This window comes from Phascolarctos cinereus, unplaced genomic scaffold, assembly GCF_003287225.1.
Source record: "Phascolarctos cinereus isolate Bilbo 61053 unplaced genomic scaffold, phaCin_HiC Scaffold_4;HRSCAF=312, whole genome shotgun sequence".
NCBI classification, from domain to species: Eukaryota; Metazoa; Chordata; class Mammalia; order Diprotodontia; family Phascolarctidae; genus Phascolarctos; species Phascolarctos cinereus.
In genome coordinates this window covers 570,570,720-570,595,400 of record NW_027555847.1, presented here as the reverse complement: position 1 = coordinate 570,595,400, position 24,681 = coordinate 570,570,720, and the positions used below count along the sequence as shown (strand labels likewise).

Sequence of the window (24,681 nt, the reverse complement as noted above, 5' to 3'; positions counted from 1 at the left end):
ATATATATATATATATATATATATATATATATGTATGTATGTATGTATGTATGTATATTATGTGTGCATATAAAATTTGTTTCAATAGATAAGAGCTGCCTTCTTACCAGCCTCCTCCCCTCAACTGAGAATAGGAGAAAAACAATACCCACTACAGACATGTATAGTCAATCAAAACCAATGTCCAAAAATGTTGTCTCATTTTGCATTCTTAGTCCTTTACTTCTCTTTCAGGAGGTAGGTAGCAAGTCCTCTAGAATCCTGGTTGGTCATTATGTTGATAAGAGTTCACTACAATAGTATTTCAGCATATTTATATACCATAACTTGTACAGCCATTACCCAGTTTAGAAGTATTCCCTCAGATTTCCATTCTTTTTTTTTTAACCTTTATTTTTGGAATTGTTTTTAAACTTAAGTACCAAATAAGAAAAGAAAAAAAAATTGCCTTTGCATAGCAGAACATGAGAGGATGCAATGTAAAGCAATGACATTTCTATTTCAAGAAAACCTATATAATAAATATTATACATTGTTTTCAAAGCTGTCCAGCTCTTCTTTGCTTCCTTGTAGTTTTTCTTTTGTTTTCTGCTGTGCACTTTTTACTTTATTTTTCCCTCCTCCCTGCTTCCCCCAGAAGGCTACAATTAAACATGGATATATATACATACATATATATGTATACATATATATATATATATATACATATATATATATACACACATACATACACATAGATATGTATAAATACACCCACATATACTCATTCACATATATGTAAGACTGTACTATGCTTATTTCCACTTGTATCTGTTTCTCTGAAGGTGGATAGCATCTTCTTTCATAAGTCCAGGTCTTTCCATATTTTTCTAAATCAACTAGCTCATCATTTCTTCCACCACAGCAATATTCCAACCCATTTACATCTTGAGAAATTATGAAAGTTTTTCCCTCAATTTTCTGCATTCCTTCTATTCTTGACTACATAGGGTTTATTTATACAAGAAAATTTTAATTTAAAAAAATCAAAATTATTCATCTTACACTTCAACAATGCTCTTACTTTATAATACGGTTTAAGGTCTGATACTACTGAATCTGTTTCCTTTACATCTTTTTTCCCCTTATTTCTTTGAAGTTCTTGACCTTTTGTTCTTTTAAATGAACCTTATGGTTATTTTTTTCTAACTCAGTAAGATGGTTTTTTAGTAATTTAATTGGTATGGCATTACTCGAATAGTTATGTAAAATTGTCTTTTTTTTATTACATTGGTTTTACCTACTCATGAACAATAAATATTATTTCAATTCTTTAGATATAACTTTATTTGTATAAAAATGTTTTATATATGTATGTATATATATATATATATATATATATATATATATATATATTATATATATATATACATGTGTGTGTGTGTGTGTGTGTGTGTATGTGTATATATATGTATATATTTGTATAGTTCCTGTGTCTTTTTTGGAGGTACACTCTCAGGTATTTTATACTGTCTAATCAGATTCCCATTCTTTACCATGTCTTACAGCTGTCTTTATACCATACCTCAATGACAAGGTTTTCTAAAGAAATATATCCTGCAAATCCTTCCAACACCTCAGTATTGTGAAATAATAGTAATGACTTAAGGTTGACAATGATGGCCCCATGGGACACAGATAGTAAGGGACAGATCTAGGACTTTAACTCAGGTCTCTGGACTCTAAGTTGGGAGCTCTTTCCACAATATCTTCCTTCTCTTCCACATGGGGATTTCATTTCTGGTACCAGTAAGTTTGGTGTGTATTCACTATGGCAGCTCCCTCATCTCATCTGTTCCTGGACTTGCCCTTCCCACTATGTGGGTCGTATCCTCTTACCAGGCCTATATAGCCATGGAGGAATTCTATCAGTATGAAGCTGAAACACTTTAAGATCTTAAGAGATTTTTAGAGACCAGTAGTCAAAAGGTAGGATGTAACCAGGTTCAGGCATAATTAAATTTCTAAGTGAGACCATGACAAATTCATCTGGAGTAGAAAGCACTGTAGAACAAACTGAGGTCACGTTTTACATACTTTTTTTTTATTGTCAAAAGAACCAAAAAACACAGTTTTGAAATATTCTCCATAAGAGGTGATGAACGAGAATATGAAGGTGAAAAAATATAATAGACAGACTATTTTCATTGAGCTCCAGTTATACTGACTAGCACACGAACCACAGGAATTGTCATCTACCACTAAGGCAGCAAAACACTGGAAACATTTTTCAGTCTTTCAGCTTCTACAGCAGAGAACAAGGCCTTTTTAAAGGTGATGTAAGAGGCAACAGAAAGCATGCTGGGAGATGTCCTTAAGCACAGACTGCTACTGATGGTCCATGGCTGCTGCTAGAGAGCCACCCAACTTGCTTAGGTCCTGGGCTTCTTCGGATTCTCAATAACAAGCTTGTTAGTTGAGTACATTTCACTAAGGTGGGTCTGAAAGCAAATGAAAGGCATGTTAAGTTGGAGGATGCTGGAAGAGGTGTGTGTTCTTTAAGAGAAAAAGGAAAGAAGATTTCAAACATTTTAAATTCAGGTTAAAATTCACCATTTTTCTCCTTTTGAAATGTATTTTGGGACTACTGTTTATTCATCATATTATCTTTTTACTTGGTGTAGCTATTCTCTTTATCCCTATCCCTCAGTCTTGAAATTGTACCTTTCTCATTTTGAGAAGAAAATCTAGAAAAATATCCTCCATGTGCAATTTCTTCCATTCTCTTTTTTCTCATATATTCTTTTCCTCTTCTACCTTTCTTTCTTTTCCCCCTCTTCCTCTTCTCTCTCATACATTCTTTCTCTTTCTCCTCTGCTTTCTTTCTTTTTCCCTCCTCCTCCTCTTCTTTCTCTCTCTCTCTCATATGCATGTGCATGCACATGCACGCACATGCACGCACACACACACATGCATGCACAGGGATGTTCTTCCCCCTTCACTGAGATAGAAACCACAGCTGTAACCTTATTTTCTCTTACTGTCTTCCAAGCTCTTTAAGAGTATCTTCATTAACAGTTTCATTAGATTCATAGTTGGAGGAAGAGTGAACTAAAGCAATGTTACCCCAAACCAAACAAACTCCACTGCTGATAGGTAAAAATATCTGAATTTTCTGCCACTTAGTGATCCTTCCTCTGCTGCTCCACTAGGACAGCTCAGGGGACAGGGACTAGAAGCCAAGGAGAAGGAGGATGCTATGAAGGGAGAATGGGAGGAGAATGATGCAGGAGGGAAGAGAAATCAGTTTTTTAAAGTTCATAGGTTTTATGAAATCAGGACCTTTGATAGTGAAAGTATTCTTTCCTCCCAAACCCTCCCTTATTCCGAACTTTCCTATCACTGTCAAAGGGTACCACCATTCTCCCAGTCACTCCTTTGCAGCTGGTCATCCTTGACTCTTCACTCTCTCTCACTTTACACAGCCAATCAGTTGTTCATTTCTGTCATTCTAGATTCTTAATAGCTCTCAAATACAACCCCTTCTCTTCTCTGACATTGCTACTACCCTGGTGCAGGCCCTCAACACCTCATACCTGGACTACTGCCATAGCCTGGCTGGCTGGTCTTCCTACCCCAAGTCTCTCCCCTCTCTGGTCTATCCTCTACTCAGCTGTCAAATTTATATATTTTTTTCTTATTTTTAAAAGTATTTTATTTTTTCTAATTACATGTAAGGACAATTTTTAACATTCCTTTTTCATAAATCTTTCAGTTCCAAATTTTTTCCCTCCCTCTCCCCTAAGGAAGTAATCAATTTGATATAGGTTATATATGTGCAATCATGTAAAACATATTTACATATTAGTCATGTTATGAAAGAAGAGTGCAAAAAATCTAGTTTTCAAAAGGAAAAAAAAAACATGAAAAAAGTAAAGAAAGTGAAAACAGTATGCTTTGATCTGTATTCAGATTCCATCAAATCTTTCTCTGGATGTGGATAACACTTTTCATCATGAGTCTTTTGGAATTGTCTTGGATCATCGTATTGCTAAGATGAGCTAAGTCATTTATAGTTGATCATCATACAATGTTGCTATTACTGTGCAAAATGTTTTCCTGTTTCTCTGGTTTTGCTACTGGTCCTGGTTCTTCACTCAGAATCAGTTCATGTAAGTCTTTCCAGGTTTTTCTGAAATCTGCTTGCTTGTCGTTTCTTATAGCACAATAGTATTTCATTACATTCATATACCACAATTTGTTTAGCCGTCCCCTAATTGACGGGCATTCCCTTAATTTCCAATTCTTTGCCACCACAAAAAGAGCCACTACAAATGTTTTTGTGTATGTAGATCCTTTTCCCTTTTATTGGATGTCTTTGGAATACAGACCTAGAGGTGGTATTGCTAGGTCAAAGGGTATGCACAGTTTGATTGCCCTTTGGGCATAGTTCCAAATTGCTCTCCAGAATGGTTGGATCAGTTCACAACTCCACCAACAGTGCATTAGTGTCTCACAAATTGATCTTTCTTAAGTGCAAGTCTGACTATGACCCTGTAAGTCACTTCCTCCATTCAACAACCTCCAGGATCAAATATAGAATCCTTTTCTCTTTGAAAGATCTTCATAACCTGGCACCTTTCTACCTTTTGAGTTTTCTTATACCCTTCAGTGACACTGATCTCCTTGCTGTTTGTTCCATCCAAATGACACTCCACCTCCTGACTTTTCTCTGGCTATCCTCCACACCCAGAGCTTTCTCCCTCCTCATCTCCACCTTCTAGCTTCCCTCATGTCTCACCCAAAGTTCCATCTTCTACAAGAAGCCTTTCCCTATCCTCCCTAGTTTTAATGTCTTCCCTCCGAGGCTATCTTCAGTTTATCCCACATATAGCTTGTTTGAACATGGTTATTTGCATCTTTCTCCTCCATTAAAGTTCCTCTAATATATGGATTGTTTTTTGCCTTTCTTTGCCTCATACTTCCTTAGCACAGTTCCTGACACACAGTAGGTGCTTAATAACTGCTTGTTGATTTGATTGGCAGATGACAGCGCGAGAGAGATTACTGTCTACTAAACACCCTTTGTCTTTGCTTACTGGAGAAAAGCCAGTGGTTAGATCCTTGAAGCACAAATGTGTACTGGTCACTGAGGTCTTTAATCCAGCAGCTATATATATGTCTGACAGATGTCTCTATACAGTAATTGCACCTAAGCACCTACTATGTGTTTAGATATTATGCTAGCATTTCAAAGAAAAAAAACGAAAGAATTCCTGCCCTCAAAGAGCTTAAATTCTATTAGGGGCACACAATATGTATATAAGTAAGCAGATGCAATTTATCATCTATCAATATATCTTACTTCAGATACAATCATTTTGGGAGGTGGTGGAAGTAGTACTGCCCCAGGTTCTAGTCCAGGCTCTGCCATTCATTGGATGTGTGACCTTTGGAAACTCCCTTCAGTCTTCCAGGAATGAGATCTATAAGATGCTGGGGCTGGACTCAATGGCCTCTGAATTTTCTTCTAGCGGTGAGATTCTATGATTCTACATTCACTTAATAAAGTCTGGCAGGTGTTAAATGAGATACAAGTACAGTCTTTGTACCTGCTGGCATTGAAACTATACTAGACTCCCCAGAGGCTGCCTGAGGGAACTCTTTCAGTGGCTATTCCCCATAAAGACAGTGGGTGAGCACCACTGTGTTCTAGCAAGCAGAGCTCTAATTGGCTTTCTGCCACCTCTCAGACCTGCTGCTCTTCCCCTCCCAACTACCTGCCAGCTACAGCCCAGAAGCCCAAATGGTAAACACACTAATAGAGGAGGCAATGGAGATCTTTGCGGGCACTCTGATCCTCTGCTAGATACATGAGTAAGAGAGGAGAGAGCAACCAAAGAATGCAGGTGGCCGGCTACTGTCAGCCTCCTCCACCAGCCTTTTCCTTATCACCTTGACTGCATGGGCTCTTCTAGCTTCTGTACTAGCTTCTCTACTTCTGTATAGCTCTTTGTTTATACCACTCTTATTCCACAGTGCCTTGAACTGCAGCTATCTTTTTCCCCTGCTAGACTGTAAACCCCACATGGGCAGGGAATAGATTTGGGACCCCATAGTACCTAGTATGGTGTCTTGCCCATATAATTTCTCAACAGGAAAGAATCTTAGACATCTAGTTTAAGAGTTCTTAACCTGAAGTCTATGAACCTGTTTTTAAAAAAAAATATAACTATTTCAGTATAATTGGTTTTCTTTGTAATCCTTTGTATTTTTCCCTTTTTATTTACTGATCCATTCATTTATTCATTTATTCATTTATTTATTTATTTGTTCATTCATTCATTCATTCATTTATTTATTTATTTATTTTTACATCCATTTTTTTACATTTTGAATTTCAAATTCTTTGCCTTTCTCCAGTCCCTCCCTCACCAAAGGAAAATGCAAGCAATGTGATATCATTTATACATGTGATGTCATGTAAAACATATTTCCATACTTACTGTGTTACAAAAAAAGAAAAAAAGTAAGAAAAGGGAAGTGATAAAAGTACGCTTCAGTCTCCACTCAGAATTCATCAGTTCTCCCTCTGGAGTTAGATAGCATTTTTCTTTCTGGGTCCTTTGGAACTATCTTGGATCACTATATGTATTTCATTTAATGAACTGAAAAACATTAGTATGAGAAGGGGTCCATAAGCTTCACCAGACTGCCAAACAGGTCAACTGCACAAGAAAAGTGAAGAACCCAGATGATTTAAAACTGCCTTGCCACCTCCTCCTCCCTCTTCTGCCCCCCTCCCCTGCCATGGGATCATAGATTTAGAACTGGAAAGGACCTTAGAGATAACAAGTCCATTCCTCCACTTCACAGATGAAGAAACTGAGGGCTAGTGTGGTGAGGTGACTTGTCCAAGATTATACAGCTAGTAGGGGTTCAAGAAGTACTTGCTGAACACATCCATACAGGATGGGATAGTGAGTTTTGTGGTCTGTTGGAGGAAGTATGACATAGATTCAAATAGGTTCAAAGTAGACATAGGTTCAAATCTTAGCTCTGATACTTCCTCCAGTCACTATATCGTATAAGACAGTCACTTCCTTTTTTAGCCTCAGTTTTCTCAACTGCAAAACAAAGATAAAAAGGCCTTGCTCTCTGTATTCGATGGGTTATTAGAGGAAAGCATCTTGTAAATCTGAAAGCACTACAGAAATGTGCAAGCTTTTTTATTATGGCAGTAAGGCCAATGTTCCACACTGGCTAATGAAGATTGAGGGAAAGCTAGGACTGTATCCAAACCTTTTCTTTCCTAGTATACAAACTTTTCTAAGTGAACAAATCTCCAATGAAGATTTCATTGCCCTGAATTTTCATGTGGAGCATTCAAAATGTCCTATACTTTTCAGCTTTAATAATTTCAGTTGTAAGTAAAATAGGAACAATCTGCAAACAATACTTACAAGCAAGTTCATTACAGCTTAGGACAATTATATCATTCAAATGTACAAAGAATAGTCTTACTAACTGGCTAAAACACAGGTCACTCCCACAAAATAAGGAATGCATCCTTCATATGAGACCTCTTTGAAAAAAAAAGTATATGTGTGTGTGCACAGGAATATACTGAAAAATAACATTGATTACATGGCACATGGTAGAAGCATACCCTTTAACTTATAGATTCTACTTGTAGGCATTTTCTCCAAGGGTATCAAAAAGGAAAAATCTCCTACACAGTAAAATATTCATAGCAACACTTTTGTAGTAGTAAAGAACTTGAAACAAAGGCAACAGCATAAGAAATGGGGAAGATGAATTCAGAACTGATCCAGAATGAAGTTAAGTACAAGTGGGATAGCTATGGTGCAGAGAGAGTGCTGGGTGTGGAGTCAGGAAGACCTGAGTTAAAATTTGGCATGAGGCACTTACTAGATGTGTGACTCTGGGTAAGTCACTTCACCGATGTTTGCCTCAGTTTTCTCAACTGTAAAGTGGGGATAATAATAGTACCTACCTCCCAAGGTTGTGAGGATCAAATGAGATATAATTGTAAAGTGCTTTAGCACAGTGCCTGGCATATAGTAAGTGCTATGTAAATGTTAACTATCATTATTATTATCCTGAAAACAATTTATACAATAACTATGACAATGTAAATAGAAAGAGCAACAACAAAAAAAACTAAAATGAAACTGAGGGCTATCTAATTTGACTGAGTTTATCCCCATAGAAAAGATGAGAAAATGTGTCTTCCTCCCATCTTTGCAGAGGTAGGGGGCTATCTATGGGTGTGGAATGTTGCACACAATATCTTTTTAAATTCTTTATTACAAGGGATAGCTCACTGGATAGGGGAAAGGTAAGATATGTCATTAAAAATAAAAAGTAAAGTACTGAAATATTCTGACAATTCTGAATATGGAAAGATAAACTGGTTTCTGTGGCCAGTAGAGGAAGTTCATGTCAGATATGGGAGGAATACTCATTTTGCTTTTAAATTTCACTTTAAGGTGACTTCTATCCTACTGTCAGCCTATGTGATTAAAAATGAAGTTTAGAACTTCCACAAAGACTTGAAAAAGAACCTGTATTTCTATTTCTTGGCCTTTTAATAAAATGTAGTACCTGATTATAGCACTGTGACAGGAAGGGGCAGAATCCAACATTTTGCCATTATTTTTTTTGACATTATTAAAGAGAGCAGATACATCTGTTCCCGAAGATATGCACAGGACAGCTGAGATGCAAGTCACCGTGCTCTGTGTGTTAAGAGTAGTTCGTCTTGTTCATTGGATTGTCTAGAAAGAGGACAAAGTTCTGGCCTCACTTCTTGGCCCTTCTTCCTGACACCCGGCCAGATTTTAGGAGACAAAAGCCCCATTGACATAGCACCCCACTTGTTTCACATACTGACCATCCTAAAGGACTAACACATCTCCCATCTAGAGTCATAATCATTTACAAGTGCAGGAGATCAAACAAAAAAAGACATAATACAGAACTGCAAGAAAATAAGCAGGCCTCAAGTTCTGCAGCTCTTAAAATCAAAATGAACGTACCACTTGGATACATTAGATGCAAATCCAATCTGACATGGGATTTTTATGTTCATCTGGAGAGAAGGGAATGAAATGAGGCCTTATTAATAAAAATGGTGTTAAGAAATGTCATAAAGATGAATGCATTAAAAAAAAAGCATTATCAAGCAGTATGTTTCTGGCTCTGTGCTGTGCCAATCTCTCCTTCATCTAAATTCCTTGAATGTTCTTGGCTATGGCACTCATTCAGAGGAGGGTAACCAGGATGGTAAGTGGACTCCACACCAAGCCACACAGAGACTGAGGGAAGGGACTGGCAACGTTTAGTGTGAAGAAGCCTTCAGATGCCTTTATGTGCGTATGTACGTACGTGATGTATGTGAAGGGCGACCAAATAAAGAGGACATACTTTATTGGCTTTGGGCTGACCAGGACCTAGTGGAGAGACTTTCTCATAATTAATGCTATTCAAAAACATACTGTTTAGCTTACATAAAGCACCACTGTTTGCAGTTTTGTATAGCTGCTTTCTCATTATTGAGAAAACAGGGTTGTTACAATAATCTTGTAATTTTTTTATTAATTAGTTTATTTTTAGTGTTCAACATTCACTTCCACAAGATTTTGAGTTCCAAATATTCTCCCCATCTCATCCCTTCCCCCACTCTAAGATGGCATGCATTCTGAATACCCGTTTCCCTAATCTGCCCTCCCTTCTATCTCTGCCCCACCTTCTCTAATCCCCTTTCTCTTCTATTTTCCTGTAGGGCAGGATAGATTTCTATACCCCATTGCCTATATATCTTATTTCCCAGTTGCATGTGAAAACAATTTTTTAAACATTTGTTTTTAAAACTTTGGATTCTAAATTTTCTCCCTTCTTCCCTCCCCAGCCACCCTTATTGAGAAGGCAAGCAACTCGATACAGACTTTACATGTGTAGTCATGCAAAACACTTCCATAGTAGTCACATTGTGAACAACTAACTGTACTTCCCTTCATCCTATCCTGCTCCCCATTTACTCTATTCTCTCTTTTACCCTGACCCTCCTCAGAAGTGTTTGTTTGTGATTATCTCCTCCCCAAATCTGACCTCCCCTCTACCATATCATCCCCCTCTTGTTCCCTTCCCCCCTATTTTCCTGTAGGGTGAGATAGACAATCTTGTAATTTAAATAGAGTTGTAAGGGCTGCCTGAGGATAGTGAGATAATAATAATAACAAAATGTCAATGCAAATAATCAAAATGTCATTTGGACATAAAATTACAAATTCTATGAAATTATGTAATTTATTTATTAATAAGAATTTCTGACCATTAAAACAAATAAATAATAAATACCAAAGAAAGGTAGAGACTGAAGGCTCCAGGATTGAATCTACTTTGAACTAACAGATGAAACCAATATCTAAAAGCACCTTGGCCTTCTCTTGGTAAGACTTATAAAGCAAAAAAGATATCTGAACTGAAAGGGAAGACTACTTTGCACATGCTAAACAGGTAAATTTAACTGTACTTTTATTCTACTACAAAAAACAGTTATTTTACCCATCATTTTTACTTGAACCACAAGGAAATAGTTGAGCAGAATGAGATGGTAATAACAACATCAGATGAGGATAATGAGGCAATAATAACAGTTTACATTTATATAGTGCAAATACTTTATAAAGCAGGTGTAGCAAGGCATGAGGAGGACCTGACAGCTCATCTTCTTGAGTTCCAATCTGGCCTCTGACACCAACTGGCTACGTGACCCTAGGCAAGTCACTTAACCCTGTTTGTCTCAGTTCCTTACCTATAAAATGAGCTGGAGAGAAATTGGCAAACCATTCCACTATCTTTACCAAGAAAACCCCAAATGAGTCATGGAGAGCTGGACATGACTTAAACAATTCAACAAAATCTATAAGCACTCTATATTTCACCTGATCCTCACGATAATCTTGTTAGGTAGGTGCTCCTATTATCCCCACTTTTTTTCCGAGGAAATGGCCTAATCAGCATCTGAGGTGGGATTCAAACCCAGGACTTCCTGCTGCAAAGTCTAGTACTCTGTCTACTCCCTTATACTGCCTCTGGAGGTCTTCAGGTGGAGGCTGAATGACAAGCATCAGAGATGCTGCAGACAGGATTTATTTTATTAGGAATTGGACGAGACTGATCTCTCAGGTTCCTCCCCACTTGTAAGATATTGTGGTTATGTTTCTCCTCATATGTGTTTGGGAAACAGGTTTAAAATGGCATCATTTGGTTTCATGAAGTCTACAAACACTATATTTTGACCCTCAATATGCCCATTTATTACCAAGAAAATTGGGGACATCTTAAACGTCCCCTACTCCCAGACTTGTGACTCCTCAAGTTTTTATTCTCACACAACTGTGTGGGTTGGGAAAAAGATACAAGAAACAATTATTGCTAAAGTGTTTGCTGATAACAACTTGAGGCATGTGTATTTGATAGGGACTCCTAGAGACCAAAAAAATATTAAACACTCATTGGAATGAATCTACAGTGGCAGAATTTGAGATGAATAGTGATGGAGAGATTTGGAACCAGTGGACTTCTGATCTTTAAAAAAAATGTAGGCTGTCACTTATTAAGACCAATTAGGTACGTGACCTATGCCATTTTTCTGCCCAAGGAAAGGGTTAAACTTCTATTTTCTTGGCTCTCTCCTAACCAGGTATGTTTGCAGTTCACATGGTGATTCTTTCTTTCTCTCCTCCTAACCCCCCTCTCCTCTCTTTCTGGCTAGATGCCAATGTAGGAGGTCATTGTCACAGTCTTCTTATCACAGATCACCTGTCATAATAAAACTTAATTTCCAAACAAATCGCATCACTTTGACAGTACCCATTTGATCTCCCAAATAATCTCTTTGAAGGGAAAGCTGGATAAGCCACTCAGCCTTGGGCTTTAAAGTATTTCTAGGATTAAAAAAAATCTTCAGTTGAAACTGTCTTCTCCTACTCCTCTTGCAAGGACAAAGGTTCAATGGTGAGGTTACAATCTCAACACAGGAGTTATTGTTTCTGGACAGGGCAGGCTACTCAACCCCCTCCAGGATTCAATTCCCCAATCTGTAAAGCAGAAATGAGGAAACTCAGGCCTAGAGAAGTGATTTACGTATTGTCCCACAGTTAGAAGACAACAGGCATGGGATTCAACTCCAGGTCTTTTGACTTCAAATCTAATACTCTTTTCATTTGTACAACTTACTTTAGAGTGTTGTTGTGGATAACAGTGATTTGTAAACTTTAAAGGTCTAAATCGATGTGAATTATTATTACAATTACAATCATTGCTCCATGATGACATTGGCAAGGAGTAGACAAAATTCCATTTAGTATCTAAGGCAGAAAGTAACCATTCACAAGATCTCCATTAATACTTCTTTGGATGAATTATGTGAACTGTTAAGAAGATAGTTATCTAGCCAAAAGTACATTTAGGGAGAGACTGATTAAAAACTGGTTCACTTGGCTATGAGACTCCTCTGGCCTGTCTCATGGTGGGAGAAGATTGTCTCTTTTACAAATATAGCTTTAGGGAAAGAAAGAAGTTTGTAGGGACTTGTAGCCACATCTTCCAAAGGAATAAATTATCAGGGAAAATAAATGATCACTGACTCCGATGTCAACTTTAGTACATAATAACTGGTCAGTTGATAAGGATCTGGAAGTAATTTTCTTTTATCACCCCCCCCCAATATTCCATATTGAAGCTGATAATTAATAAAGTACATGGTGAGAGGATTTTGAACTCAGTTTTGGTAATGAGAAACCAGATGTGATAGGTGTATACTTTGATCCTACTTAGCAAAAACTATGGATTCTCACCTATATCCCTCCATTTCTTTAGTTCTATAAAAACACCACATGGGAGTCTCTTTCTTTCACATCCGAGGCTGCTGGAGCTAAAGGAAGATGACTCAGTACAAATGAATCCAGTAGGCAGTGGCTCCAGGAAGAATTCTTCACTTGCTGCCCTGCCCCAGGAAGCCTGAAGCTAGGAACAGCTTCACAATTATTTCTCCTTCCAGCAAGGTTACTTTAGTCCTCAGGAGAGAACAAACCCATTCTCTTTCCATGCCGTATTACCTCATTTCTACCCACAGCTATGTCTGTGGCTGTGATTACCACCTGCGAAGCAGATGTGGCATAGTGGGAAAAGCACTGGACTTGGGAGATCTGCATTCAAATCCTGGCTTTGCTACTTATTAGTTATATGATCTTGTTAAATTAAGTCCCTTCATCTCTGCATCTCAGGTTCCTCATCTGTAAAACGAAGGAGTGAGGAGAGATGATAGCTCTAAATCCAAGTCTGCATTACCAGAGGACAATGAATAAATACCATTGGATGCCTGGACTGTCAGGCTAGAGTCACCTGTTGAGGCCAGGATTGCTCACCAGGGCATTATGTAACAAGGGCTTCAAAACATAATAGTGTCAAAGCAACAAGCACCTGATGTGTAGGTCTGGTTTGTTCTTAGAACCTGTTGCAGGCTTGGCCAAGGACACCTCGACGTCAAAACCGCGTAAAAGCTGGCCTAGCAACAAGGACAACAGGAACTCAGGGCACTGGAGAGCACAAACGCCTAAGGATGATTCCCTGTCAAAGGTCAACCAGGCTGGGCAGCCAATCAGCACCTGAATTCATGCTTTGGGTCACCACAATCCCGAGAATCCCAATGCAGCTATAATTAGCTACATCATGATGCAATCAGTTATGTTGATGCTGCAGGGGCATGTGCCTTTCCTTATGAATAATTAACTCTCAACGTCCAGTGTGGGCACTATCCACTTTACTGATATATCTGGCAAATTTTTATTTCACTCAGTATACTCCTGGAATACTTTCTCCAACTGCTACCTTTTGTAGGCTTTAATTGTAATGTCAGTTAAAGAGGAATGTTATTTGAGAGAGTAAAACTCCTGAAAATACTGCAAATATTGGCAGAAACCAAATATTTCTGTATTATCCATCATTATCTCATTCCAAAGCTAGTTTAGCCCATGACTGTCCAGACTCCTTCTGGACCCTGACCCAACATGAACAACTCCTCCTCTTTTCCTACTGTTCCAGTTCCTTTTTATGTGCTGTCTTCCCCAATTAGAATTCTTGATTGTCCTTTGTTTTTGAAGAGGACCAGTGACATCATAGGGTGATGTCTTGACTTCGATGTGAATTGGATTTAAGTTGAGGCAGAGTTGCACAAAGTCCTCAACCTCACTCTCTCTTCTAGAGTCATCAAAGTCCAGTGGCAAGACAGAAAGTCAAGATTTATTGGTGATGGCCTAGGATACAATGGATGACCTCGGCATCTTTGTTCTAAGCCCTCCACAGTGCCTGCTTCAGCCACCCTCTTGGCTGTTGGAACAAATTGCTCTTATCCACCCATTCTGCCAAAGTCTTCACATGTTTGGGGTAGACATCTCCCTAACTCACTGACAGGTTTAGCTATCTGCTGAGATGGTTTTACTGGGCTGTGGCCACTCAGCATGCTATAGCTTCTCGGAGCCATAGGTGAGAGTTGGATGACAGATAGATACCAGAGGTGGATGAGTAGCCCTGAACAGGGCTCAGCAAGCTCTCATAGCAGAGGTGTTAGTCCTCCCTGAATACCCCACACACCTCTTTCTACTATATTAGTTGGTGAAATGAATTTTCCTGTTTATTCTTCTCATTTTTTTAAAGCTCTTATCAAAAAAAGAGGTAATAGGGAAGACAGAAAAGAGGCAGGGTTGAGGAAAGCAATGAAATGTTAGAAATGATGGAAGGTCAGAGCCAGCAGATCACTCGATATAAGACCCTCATTTTTACAGGTGAGGAAACTGAGACCCAGCAAGAAGGAGTGACTTCCTTCCCAACTGCTATTTTATACTCCTTGAAGAAACCTGGGCTTATGGAGGTTGACAGGCTTGGGCACCCTATAAATAGGGAGGAAAAAGCATTGGCAAATGTTACTAAGTGAATTTCCTTTCCTGGCTTTGCTTCTGGTAAACGGATGAGCTACAGGGAAGCCTACTGAAACCTGGTAGGGAGCAGAAAGGAAAATATGGACTTAGAGCTCTTCCCTCTGAAGCATTCAAATGGATCTATGAGCTCAATGATTCATGAGTTCCCTCCAAAAATGCAGATCACAACTCTCCCATGTCCAATCACTTTGGTGACTCTGGTCTGTGCCTTTCCATAGAATCTCTGAAGGCAGGAACTGTTTTTCTTTTTCTTTATATTATTATTCCCAGGGCTTAGAACTGTGCCTGGTACCAGGTAAGCTTTCCTTGTTCCTTCATATATTTTTTTGTTAAATATTTCCCAATTATATGCACATTTTAAAAATATTAACTTAAAAAAATCTGAATTCCAAATTCTTTCCTTCCCTCTTGCCTCTTCCCAAGGAGGCAAGCAATTTGATATCAATTACATGTGTGAAATCAATGTATTTCCATATTAGCTATGTACATGACAAGTTCTTAATAAATGCTCTTTGTCTCTGTATAAAATGATTCATGATAAAGATAATCAAGAGTTAAATGTACTTGATTTGATTTGTCTTTTTTCCCACTGGACTAGCTGGAAAGTATTCAAAAGACAGAGAGAAGACATTTGATGAGATTTTTACATTTGAAGATTGGCTATTTGGTCTGGAAAACAGAAGACTTAAGGGGGAAGAGACAGCCATCCTAAATGGTTTGAAGGATTGTTGGAAAAAGGATTGGTTTGGTTCTGATTGTTCCTGGGGACAGATCTAACAACAGAGGCTGCTTTAAGGGCAGAATTTCCAAGTGTCACTAAAAGTTCTTAACAGTCTGCTTTCAGTGAGCTTTGAGGCTTGGGGGAAAGAACTTTGAGGAACTTCACTATTTCCAGAATCAAGAATACAAGTGGGCCAAGGTCACAACAAAGAAGGATGGATGCATAATGGTTTCCAGAAAAGCAAAATAAAACGATATAGGAATAGAGCTATATTTGGGTCTTATTGCGTATCTTGATCCATGGTACTTGTATACTCTAGGGCTAGGCAGTGTTTGAAAATCTTATCCCTTGTGTATTCAGTAACACATGCATCTGGAATTATTGCAAATAATTACTCATGTATCATGGATAGAGGAATTTTCTGACAAGAAAATGTGTACATTTATACAGAGCAATATTAAAAAAATGCACTTCTTTGAAGTCCCTCCATACATGTACTATGTCATAGGCTGTTTACCTTTATATCCCTCATCCTAGTTTTACCTTGATATCTCTGACAGTGTCAGAAGTTATTTTAGGACAAGATGCTGAGACTACTGAAGTGATTTAAAAAATATATATTTTTATTATGAATTTATCAATCAAGAGTAAGCAAGAAGCAAGAATAAGCTTTGTTCCCCCTAAAAAGGCAATGCAAACTGCTATATATAGTTTGTTTTAACAAGGCAGTAACAAAATTGCCCTGTTTATGTTAACTTCTGAATTTATTTTCTGTTTTTGATGTTTTACTGATATTCTTTTCTTTTTCACCTCCCTCATTTCTCACTCATTCCCCTTTTCTCCTTCAAAAAAAAATTAACCAATCTTTTCATGAGAAGCAATTGAGTGTGCATAGAGACACAAATAAACATAATCATAGCTACATCATATCCCTTCATGCAGATCTTTCAAATCACCTTCTGGCCTTTGGTCAATATTGACCTTCAGCCTGCCCAAGCTAAACTGTGGAGCTGTCTAACGTGGGAATTGTGCTGAACAGGTCTCACGTTGCTGATCTTTCCATCTGTCCTCTTGGTGCCAATGCCTTAGCCTACATATAGGTAATTTCAGGTTGAATTTTCATCTAAAGCAGAATGGTACAACCCTTGCTATGAACCAACCCTAGACAATGATATCCTCTGTCCTCTATCTTCAACTTAACCTGCAAGAGGAATCTTGTTCAGCAGGGTTAAAAATTGTTGTTGTCATTGTTAGATGACCTCGGAAGTCTCTTCCAATTTAAGATTCCATGGTCTTATATTGTCTCCAGTTCTTCCAGATTCTTTTTGCTTGGGATAATTTCAGCCTACAGGTAATATTACATTTTCCAGCCAGGATGCACTCTGCCTGAATTGTCCATGGTTCTTCATTTCACAAAATCATAGCATCATAGATCTACAATTAGAAGGGCCCATAAAGGTCATTTAGTCTAACCCTTTTATTTTACAAACAAGGAAACTGAGTCCCAGAGAGTCAACTTGACTAAGGTCATACAAGTATTAAGGATTTAGAGGTGGAAGGGATCTTAAAAGGCAACTAAGCCAACATCCTTCATTTTACACATCAGGGTTCTGAGAAAGGTCGACTTACTTGGCCAAAGTCAATGGTAGAAGCAGACACCAGAGCCCAAGTCTCCTAACTCCTAACCTATGCTTTTTCTTTGGGTAGCAGTGAGGATCCTGTCCACAAATCCATTTTATTCTGCACCTCTAGTCCATCACCTCTCTGCCAGGAGGCAGGAAGCATGTTTTGTCTTGTGAAGTCATGACTGCCCACTGCATTGATCAGAATTCTTATGTTTTTCACAGTTATGCTCCTTTACATTACTGTGGTTCTCATTGCTTTCCCCCCCAGACTATGTTTATGTCAATATTCTTGGGGATCAGTGCATAAATTTAGTTATATGGTTCAGACTCAACAGGCTTTCCACAAAATTGCCAACATAGTACTTTTTAAAGTTTTTTCACTGAAGTCAGATTTTGATCTTTACCTGTAGGGACATTAGCAATGTTGTGTAGTGAAAAAACAAACAAACCAACCCAACAGTGGAGTGAGAGTCAGGAAACCCAAGTTCTAATCTTACCAAGACATTTAATCTCTTTGGGCCCAGTTTCCTTATTTGGAAATGAGGAAGCTGGACTTGAAGGTCCCTTCCAGCTTCAACAATGTGATCTATTTCCAAAGATGGATGAAAAGGCCAGCTAGGTGATGCAGTGGATACACTGCTGGGCCTGGAGTCAGGAGGATCTACTAGCTGTGCGACCCTGGGCAAGTCACCTAATCCTGTTTGCCTCAGTTCCTCACCTGTAAAATGGGCTGGAGAAGGAAATGGCAAATCACCCCAGTATCTTTGCCAAGAAAACCCCAAGTGGGGCCATGAAGAATCAGACACAACTGAAACAACAGAACAACAACCACAACAAGAAAATACCTGAGGTCCACTTCCCTCTTGAGGTACAGGGACTCTAGTGTTAAGGTGGGGGAGGTGGATACCACCAAAGGGAGGGAGAATTTATCTTATTTATCTACTCTTGTGAAGCCTTTGTGCTTTGTATCATCTGCAGAGTGAAATAAAGGCTGACCTATACTCGATATATTAAAAGAAAAAACCCACAAAAGTTGGATGAATAAGGTAACTTAAGAAGTACAGCTTTCTTGAGCCGAATGACACATATTACACAAAAATTTAGATGAAATTTTTATGTATTGCTGTACTTATTTCTTTTACCTGTGTTTTTTAAAATTGCAAACTTCACAAACACCAAATACAATGGGCACATACACCACAGAATAGAAAAAGACCACCCCCCAAATTGCATATCTCCACTATGTCCAGCTTACTTCTCCTTTTAAGTATACATGTTCAACTTGTGATTTTCAAAGCTGTCCTAGTTGTCTGTTACTTACTAGCCTTCCTTCTGTTCTCTTTTCTGCCTTGTACTAATTTCTCAGTATTTAATCTGGGATAATGCTAGTACAATTAGCTAGCTTAATATTATTATCATTTTCTTAAACTTGCCCTTTCTGTGCTGATGGCGCAGCTGTAAGTGGAATGAAAATTCACAACCTCGAGTTTGGAGGTTTGAATGTCTCTGATTGGTTTGGAAGTCATGTCTGCCAGCCCAATTATTCCCAAGGCTCAGTATCCTATCTCTGCAAAAGGGGCCAAACATGTTCTAGCACTGTGCGATTGACAGAAGGGACTTCAGAGGTCACCCACCTTTCTGATTCTTACTTCTCTAGGATAAATCATGTCCTACTTAGAAGCTTAGGGAAACATGTGCTCTTCTTTGGCCACTGACCCTAGTGATATAGCAGCCTCTGGTTTGTTTTGAATGTGGTTTGTACTAGCTGTCTCCCAGCAGCCTTTGCCAAAAGTCCTGTTAGAAAGCATTTGATGTTCCCTCCAGCACTAGGACGTGCAGTCTCATGGTACTACACAAGAGTCACAAGGCTGAGGTGTTAGAGAAAGTTGGATGGAGTCACAAGGGATAAAGAACACAGCATAGGGGTATAAGCAGAGAAAAAGAAAAGGGCCCTGGAGAAAAATGGTCGGAAGAGTCACTTTTACAAAGAATACCCTTCCAAGAAAGCTTCCGCTATACTTGGAACAGTGCCCGGCATCCAGTCAGCACTTAATCAATGCTTTATTCACCTATCCATCTCCCATATTTGAGGAAGCGTGGGCTTTGAGCTAATGAAGAAAGGTCAGCAGGTATGTGCCAACTAGACGTAATACCTCACTTGCTAAGCTGAAAGAAGGGGAAGGGGAGGCTAGACAGGAAGCTTTGAAGAGAATAGAAATGCACAGAGTATAGCCTCTAAAGATACAGAGGTATGAAACTAAAAACTGACCTTTAGTGGTTGGTTATTCCAGTGCTGGTGTGGAATTCCATTTCTTTCTGTCAATATTTGTGAAGGGAGAGGCTGGCCACAGTGCCAGTCATGCAAGGGACCTACTCCTGCATCTCACTGCCCTCAAGTAAGGACACAAGCCAGGGCCATGCTTAAGTATGCCTAACCCTCTGACAAGTCTGTATGCCCTAGCCCTCTTTCTACTTCCAACCTATTGCTTAGCTTTTTATCTTTCTCCATACGCATTCCCTTAGTCCAAATCTTGTTCCTCATTCTCAGTGCTTGGTCCCTCATTTCTGGCACTTAGCTATCAGCCCAAGGGCTGTGGTGGCATTTCAAATACTTTTAAATGAATGGTCAAGGGACTAGAACAAATCCTTATGTAGTATCAATCAATCAATTAACATTTATTAAGTAACTACTATGTGCCAGGCACTGTGCTAAGTTCTGGGATACAAAAAGAGGCAAAAGACAGACCCTGCCCTCAAAGAGCTCCAAGTCTACTGGTGTAGACAACAAGCAAAGAAATATGTACAAACAAGCTATATCAGGATAAATAGGAATTAACAGAGTGAAGGCACTTGAATTAACAGGGGTGGGAAAAGGCTTCCTGTAGACGCTGGAATTGTAGTTGGGACTTGAAGCTGGGGAGGTCAGTAGGCAGAATTGAGGAGGGAGAGTGTTCCAGGCCTAGGGAAAAGCCAGAGAAAATGCCTGGAGCTGATAGATGGAGTATCTCAGTGGAACAGCCAGGAGGCCAGTGTCACTGGATTGAAGACTTTGTGGTAGGGAGTAAATTCTAAGTAGACTGGAAAGGCAGGCGGGGGCTAGGTTATGAAAGGCTTTGAATGTCAAACAGAGGATTTTGTATTTGATTCTGGAGGCTACAGGAAGCCTCTGAAGTTTATTAAGTAGGGACACGGTCAGACCTTCACTTTAGGGAATTCACTTTGATAGCCAAATGGAGAATGGATGGGAGCCGGAGGAAACTTGAGGTAGGCAAACCTGCACTAATCAAGGCATGAGGTGATGAGGACCTGTACTACAGTGGTGACAGTGTCAAGAACAGAAAGGCCAGTGAGTATTTGAGAAATATTGCAAAGGTGAAATCGACAGGTGTTGGCAACAGCTTGGATGTGGAGGATGAGCCATAGTGAGGAATGCAGGATGACTCCTCGGTTGTGAGCCTGAGGGACTGGGAGGATGGTGATGTCCTCTGTAATAAACAAGGCAGGAGAAGGGGACAGTGTAGGGAGAAGATAATGAGGCAATGTAGTACATGCTTGGCGCTGACCGGCTCATGCTGGCAGTATAGCCTGTGTGTATGGTGTCTGATGTGCCAGCCACAACCCCTTTCTCTCTCTCTGGGCCCATTCACTCATCTCAACCTGTCCTCATGGTGGTTGGTAAGTCTTAGGGGATTTTTCCACAGCAGAAAAGGCCAGAAGTTGCCATGCTGTTAAAAGTCAGGGGTAACCCTGGTATTGGGCGATATACTACTACCCACCACTTTAGCTTCCAAACCCTTATTGGTGTATTTTCCATTTACATCTAGCCTAAAGCTGCTTATTATGTTATTATATACCATTTGCTTCTTATTATATACCACTAGTTTCTTTCTTCAGGTGGCTGCAAGGCCTTTTCATTCTTCTGATTTCTTCTCAGCCCATCTGGCTTCTCATCTCTGCTAATCTGTCTTTTAATGCTGCAAATCAGGACCCCTCATAAGCAGTGATACATCTTTAACCCAGGTTGAGAAACCTCAAATGTATAGTTTTATCAGGAATGACATAAACAAGTGATATAATTTTCCCATGGTCCCCAAGCCTTTATCTGATTTATAGTTTCTCAGCTATATCCTTCAAACTCATACGGAAACGAGCTGATGGCCGACCACGCACCGAAGCCATCTTTACATCTGTCAGTGCCCTCGCCTGAACTTCTTTCAAACAGTTCCTGGAAGTACATTTCTCTAAGGGGCTATTTTCTACTGACAGTTGTCTCAAGTTGCTTTTCTCAAACAAACTTACTTCTTCTGTCCACATGGCAAAGGGGCAGTACTTTACATTTAAAAGTCCAGAATCTAGAAATCATCCAGCTTAATTTGTGGTGGAACGAGGCTGGCTCTAAACTATAGAGTGACAACAGCTGACTTAAGGGTACCAAAGTAAGCTCTTATCAGTCACAGTGACGACTTAAGATGGGTTGATAGTGAAGATATACTGAGTCAAAGAATTAACAGATTATTGAAACACAAAATGTTAGATCTGTAAGTAACATATAAAGATTATCTTTACAGATGGGGAAACGATGTCCAGAATGTTAAATGACTTGCTTAAGATTATAGAGGTGGCAGAACCGGGTTTGTGACCCATGTCTTCTGTTTCCAAGTACTCTTTCTAAAATTTCACATTATTACTATTAATACAGTTATCCCTTCCACATTGTGACTTTCCCCATTGCAGTTTCAATATATCTCGGGTTAGCATGAGAAATTACATGGGAATTCTTTGGGAGTTTTGTGGAAGCCACTGATGACATGCAAAGGCCAGCAGACAACACAGAAAAAGTTTAGAAACTCAGAAATACATAAAATATATGTATGGTATTGTACAATATCAATATGTTTTATCTTTTAACACCCCATAAAAGAAAAAGAAAATATTCAGACTTCTCTGGTATGAAAGGTGGACCAAAAAATTTTACGTGAATTTTCCAGGTCATGGAGGTGTTATGCCCTTAACCTCTGCCATGTGGAAGGGATAACTGTGAGCATTTATGAAACACTATGTGCAGGTACCAAGCTAAAGGTTGGGGATAGAAATACAAGTAAAAAAAAAAAGACAGTTCCTGCCCCAAGGGAGCATACATATGAATAGGGGAATATAACACCTAAAAGGGAACTGAAAAGGTGAGAAGGGATAGAGTACCTGGCACAGGAGCACAGTAGCAGAGTCTAGAGACTCTGGTCTGGACCCATATTCAAAATGGAGGATCTAAGAGGAAATTATCAATGGGAGAGAGAAACCAGAGGTGCAAAGGGAAAAGGTAGATGAAGTGTAGTGACAAAGTCTAGTGGAGTCAAACATCATAGAGTGATTTTAAGTACAAGTACACAAGCATTTCCTAGATCCACTCAAAGCCTTCTTCCCATCCTTTGCAGTTTGGCTCATTAATATACTCAATTATTCACAATGTATTATGGTACATTGTCGGATCTGTGATTTTATTAGTGTGGGTACTACCTCTGCCTCCTACATGCCTTCTTAACTTGTGCAATTCTTGTCTACTGTTTCTCACAAATATTTTTTAGGAGATACAGCTGACATGCTGGAGGTCTTCCTCTGGTTCTTTTAACATTTCAGGATACCAACGTATCATTCAGGCTCCCTATTTGTTGTCTCTCATCACTGTCAAGGAATACTGTCCATCAATGTCTCTTCTTGGGAAGATAAAACAATTTTTAAACTTTGCAAACAATGTAAAAAAATGGGTCAAATGAGAATTCATTTTCCCCATAGTCTTCTGCCTATGTAGATAACACTTTTTGGTAAGGAAGTGATTGAAAAAAGAGGAAACTTGGTGGGGCTCTTGCTATTGCTTTTAATGGTCTAAATGACAAGTTCCTAAATAACCTATTTAAGGAACTGTGTATCAAGAAGCCAACGGAGAGCCTGGATCATCTCCAGTGAAACAGGAACTGGTATCAAATCACAAGTCTGGCAGCCATTATGGGACATTCTGCCAGCTTCAGCAGGTGCCAGCTTCAAATATGTTTCATCCACCAAGTTCTGATTTCATTTGTCCACCAAAGAGAAAGTCTGTTACATCAATCTGCAAAGTGGCAACTGGGACACATGCTTATGCACAGTGCTGAAATTAATTGTGTGCAGCTGGACCATTCATGTTCCAGAGCACTAACTAGGCTGCTACCCTTTGTCCCATTTTCTGTGATTCTGCTTGTTTCCATAGGGACAAATGGAAAAGAAGGCTACTTCACATAAGGCTTATTTAGCTTCTTGTAAATTTTAGCAGCTGAAACTGAGATCTACAAATTCCATTTCTCCTTGACTGCCACAGGTGACAAGGTCTCATGGCCTCTTCAAGTCTGCAGTATTTTAAACTCTGCAGGCAAAATGTAAGGAAATCAATCATAACGACTCAACTTTCCAAACCAATACTTCTGCTGAGTCAATAAATTATCTAGGAGATACTGTTTGTCCACTGTATAGATTACAACCTAACCATTTAGTTTTTTTGTCATACTCATTGAATAAAATTATTTTTTTACAGTTGTCATTACTAAGAAACTGAAATAGGTCACATGCAATATTTACAATCTTATGCAACTTTTTACATCTGTAAAATGGAAATCATGGGATAACAGTTTTGGAGGTAAATAGGGCTTTAGAGTTCTTTTAATTCAGCCCCTTAATTTTGAAAATGAGGAAACAGAGGCTTGGAGAGATTGTTTACTTGTGAAGTGGCAGAACTGGAATTTCAGTGTTTTCCACTGCATTACATCATTTTTGTGAGAACCAAATATAGAACATCACTATTATTAGAATAAATGCAATCTTCCAGAAGATGCACAATTGGAAAAGGAGATGGGTCAGTCCTACAATGAAATCTAAGGGTAACAGATGGAAAACCTGAGTTCTGTACTGTTGCCATGTAATGTAAAAGATTTTAGAAAAAACTCATTAACATACTGGGTGGAACAAGGACAGAAGCTGTACTTGATGGGAAGGCATAGGTGGACTGTAATCTGCATGGGTGAAAGAAAATCAATGGAAATCATGAGTCCCTTGAAATAGGTTTGGTGAACTATGGTAAGTGTCAGTATTATTCTTGTATTTAACACTGCAAACAAAACTCAAAACATTCAGGTCTTAAAGAGAACTAACTTAAGTGAAGAAATGGGAAGAAAGCAGCTAGCTGCTCTCCAAAGTTCAGGTCACCAGGCCTGGTTGAACTATATCCCAGTATACTGAAAGAACTTGCAGATGTGTTTTCCGAGTCACTCTTGATCTTTAAGGGAAAAAAGAAATGTGAATAAGA

General features: G+C 38.9%; 1 protein-coding gene across 4 annotated transcripts in view; it reads right to left on the bottom strand.

Moving 5' to 3' along the window:
• Positions 1–2,061: 2,061 nt before the first annotated feature.
• LYRM4 (LYR motif containing 4) overlaps positions 2,062–24,681 on the bottom strand; it is a 214,112-nt gene continuing 191,492 nt past the window's right edge. For 3 of the 4 annotated variants that reach the window (XR_002321931.2, XM_020973823.2, XM_020973824.2), the window contains one exon: positions 2,062–2,480. Coding sequence is in view for 2 of the 4 variants with exons in the window: in XM_020973824.2 (XP_020829483.1) it covers positions 2,412–2,480 (69 nt within the window). In the remaining 2 variants the exon portion in view is untranslated. Of the gene's footprint in view, positions 2,481–6,485; positions 6,648–24,681 lie in introns of all 4 variants that reach the window. The other variant, XR_013486274.1, reaches the window with a different exon arrangement.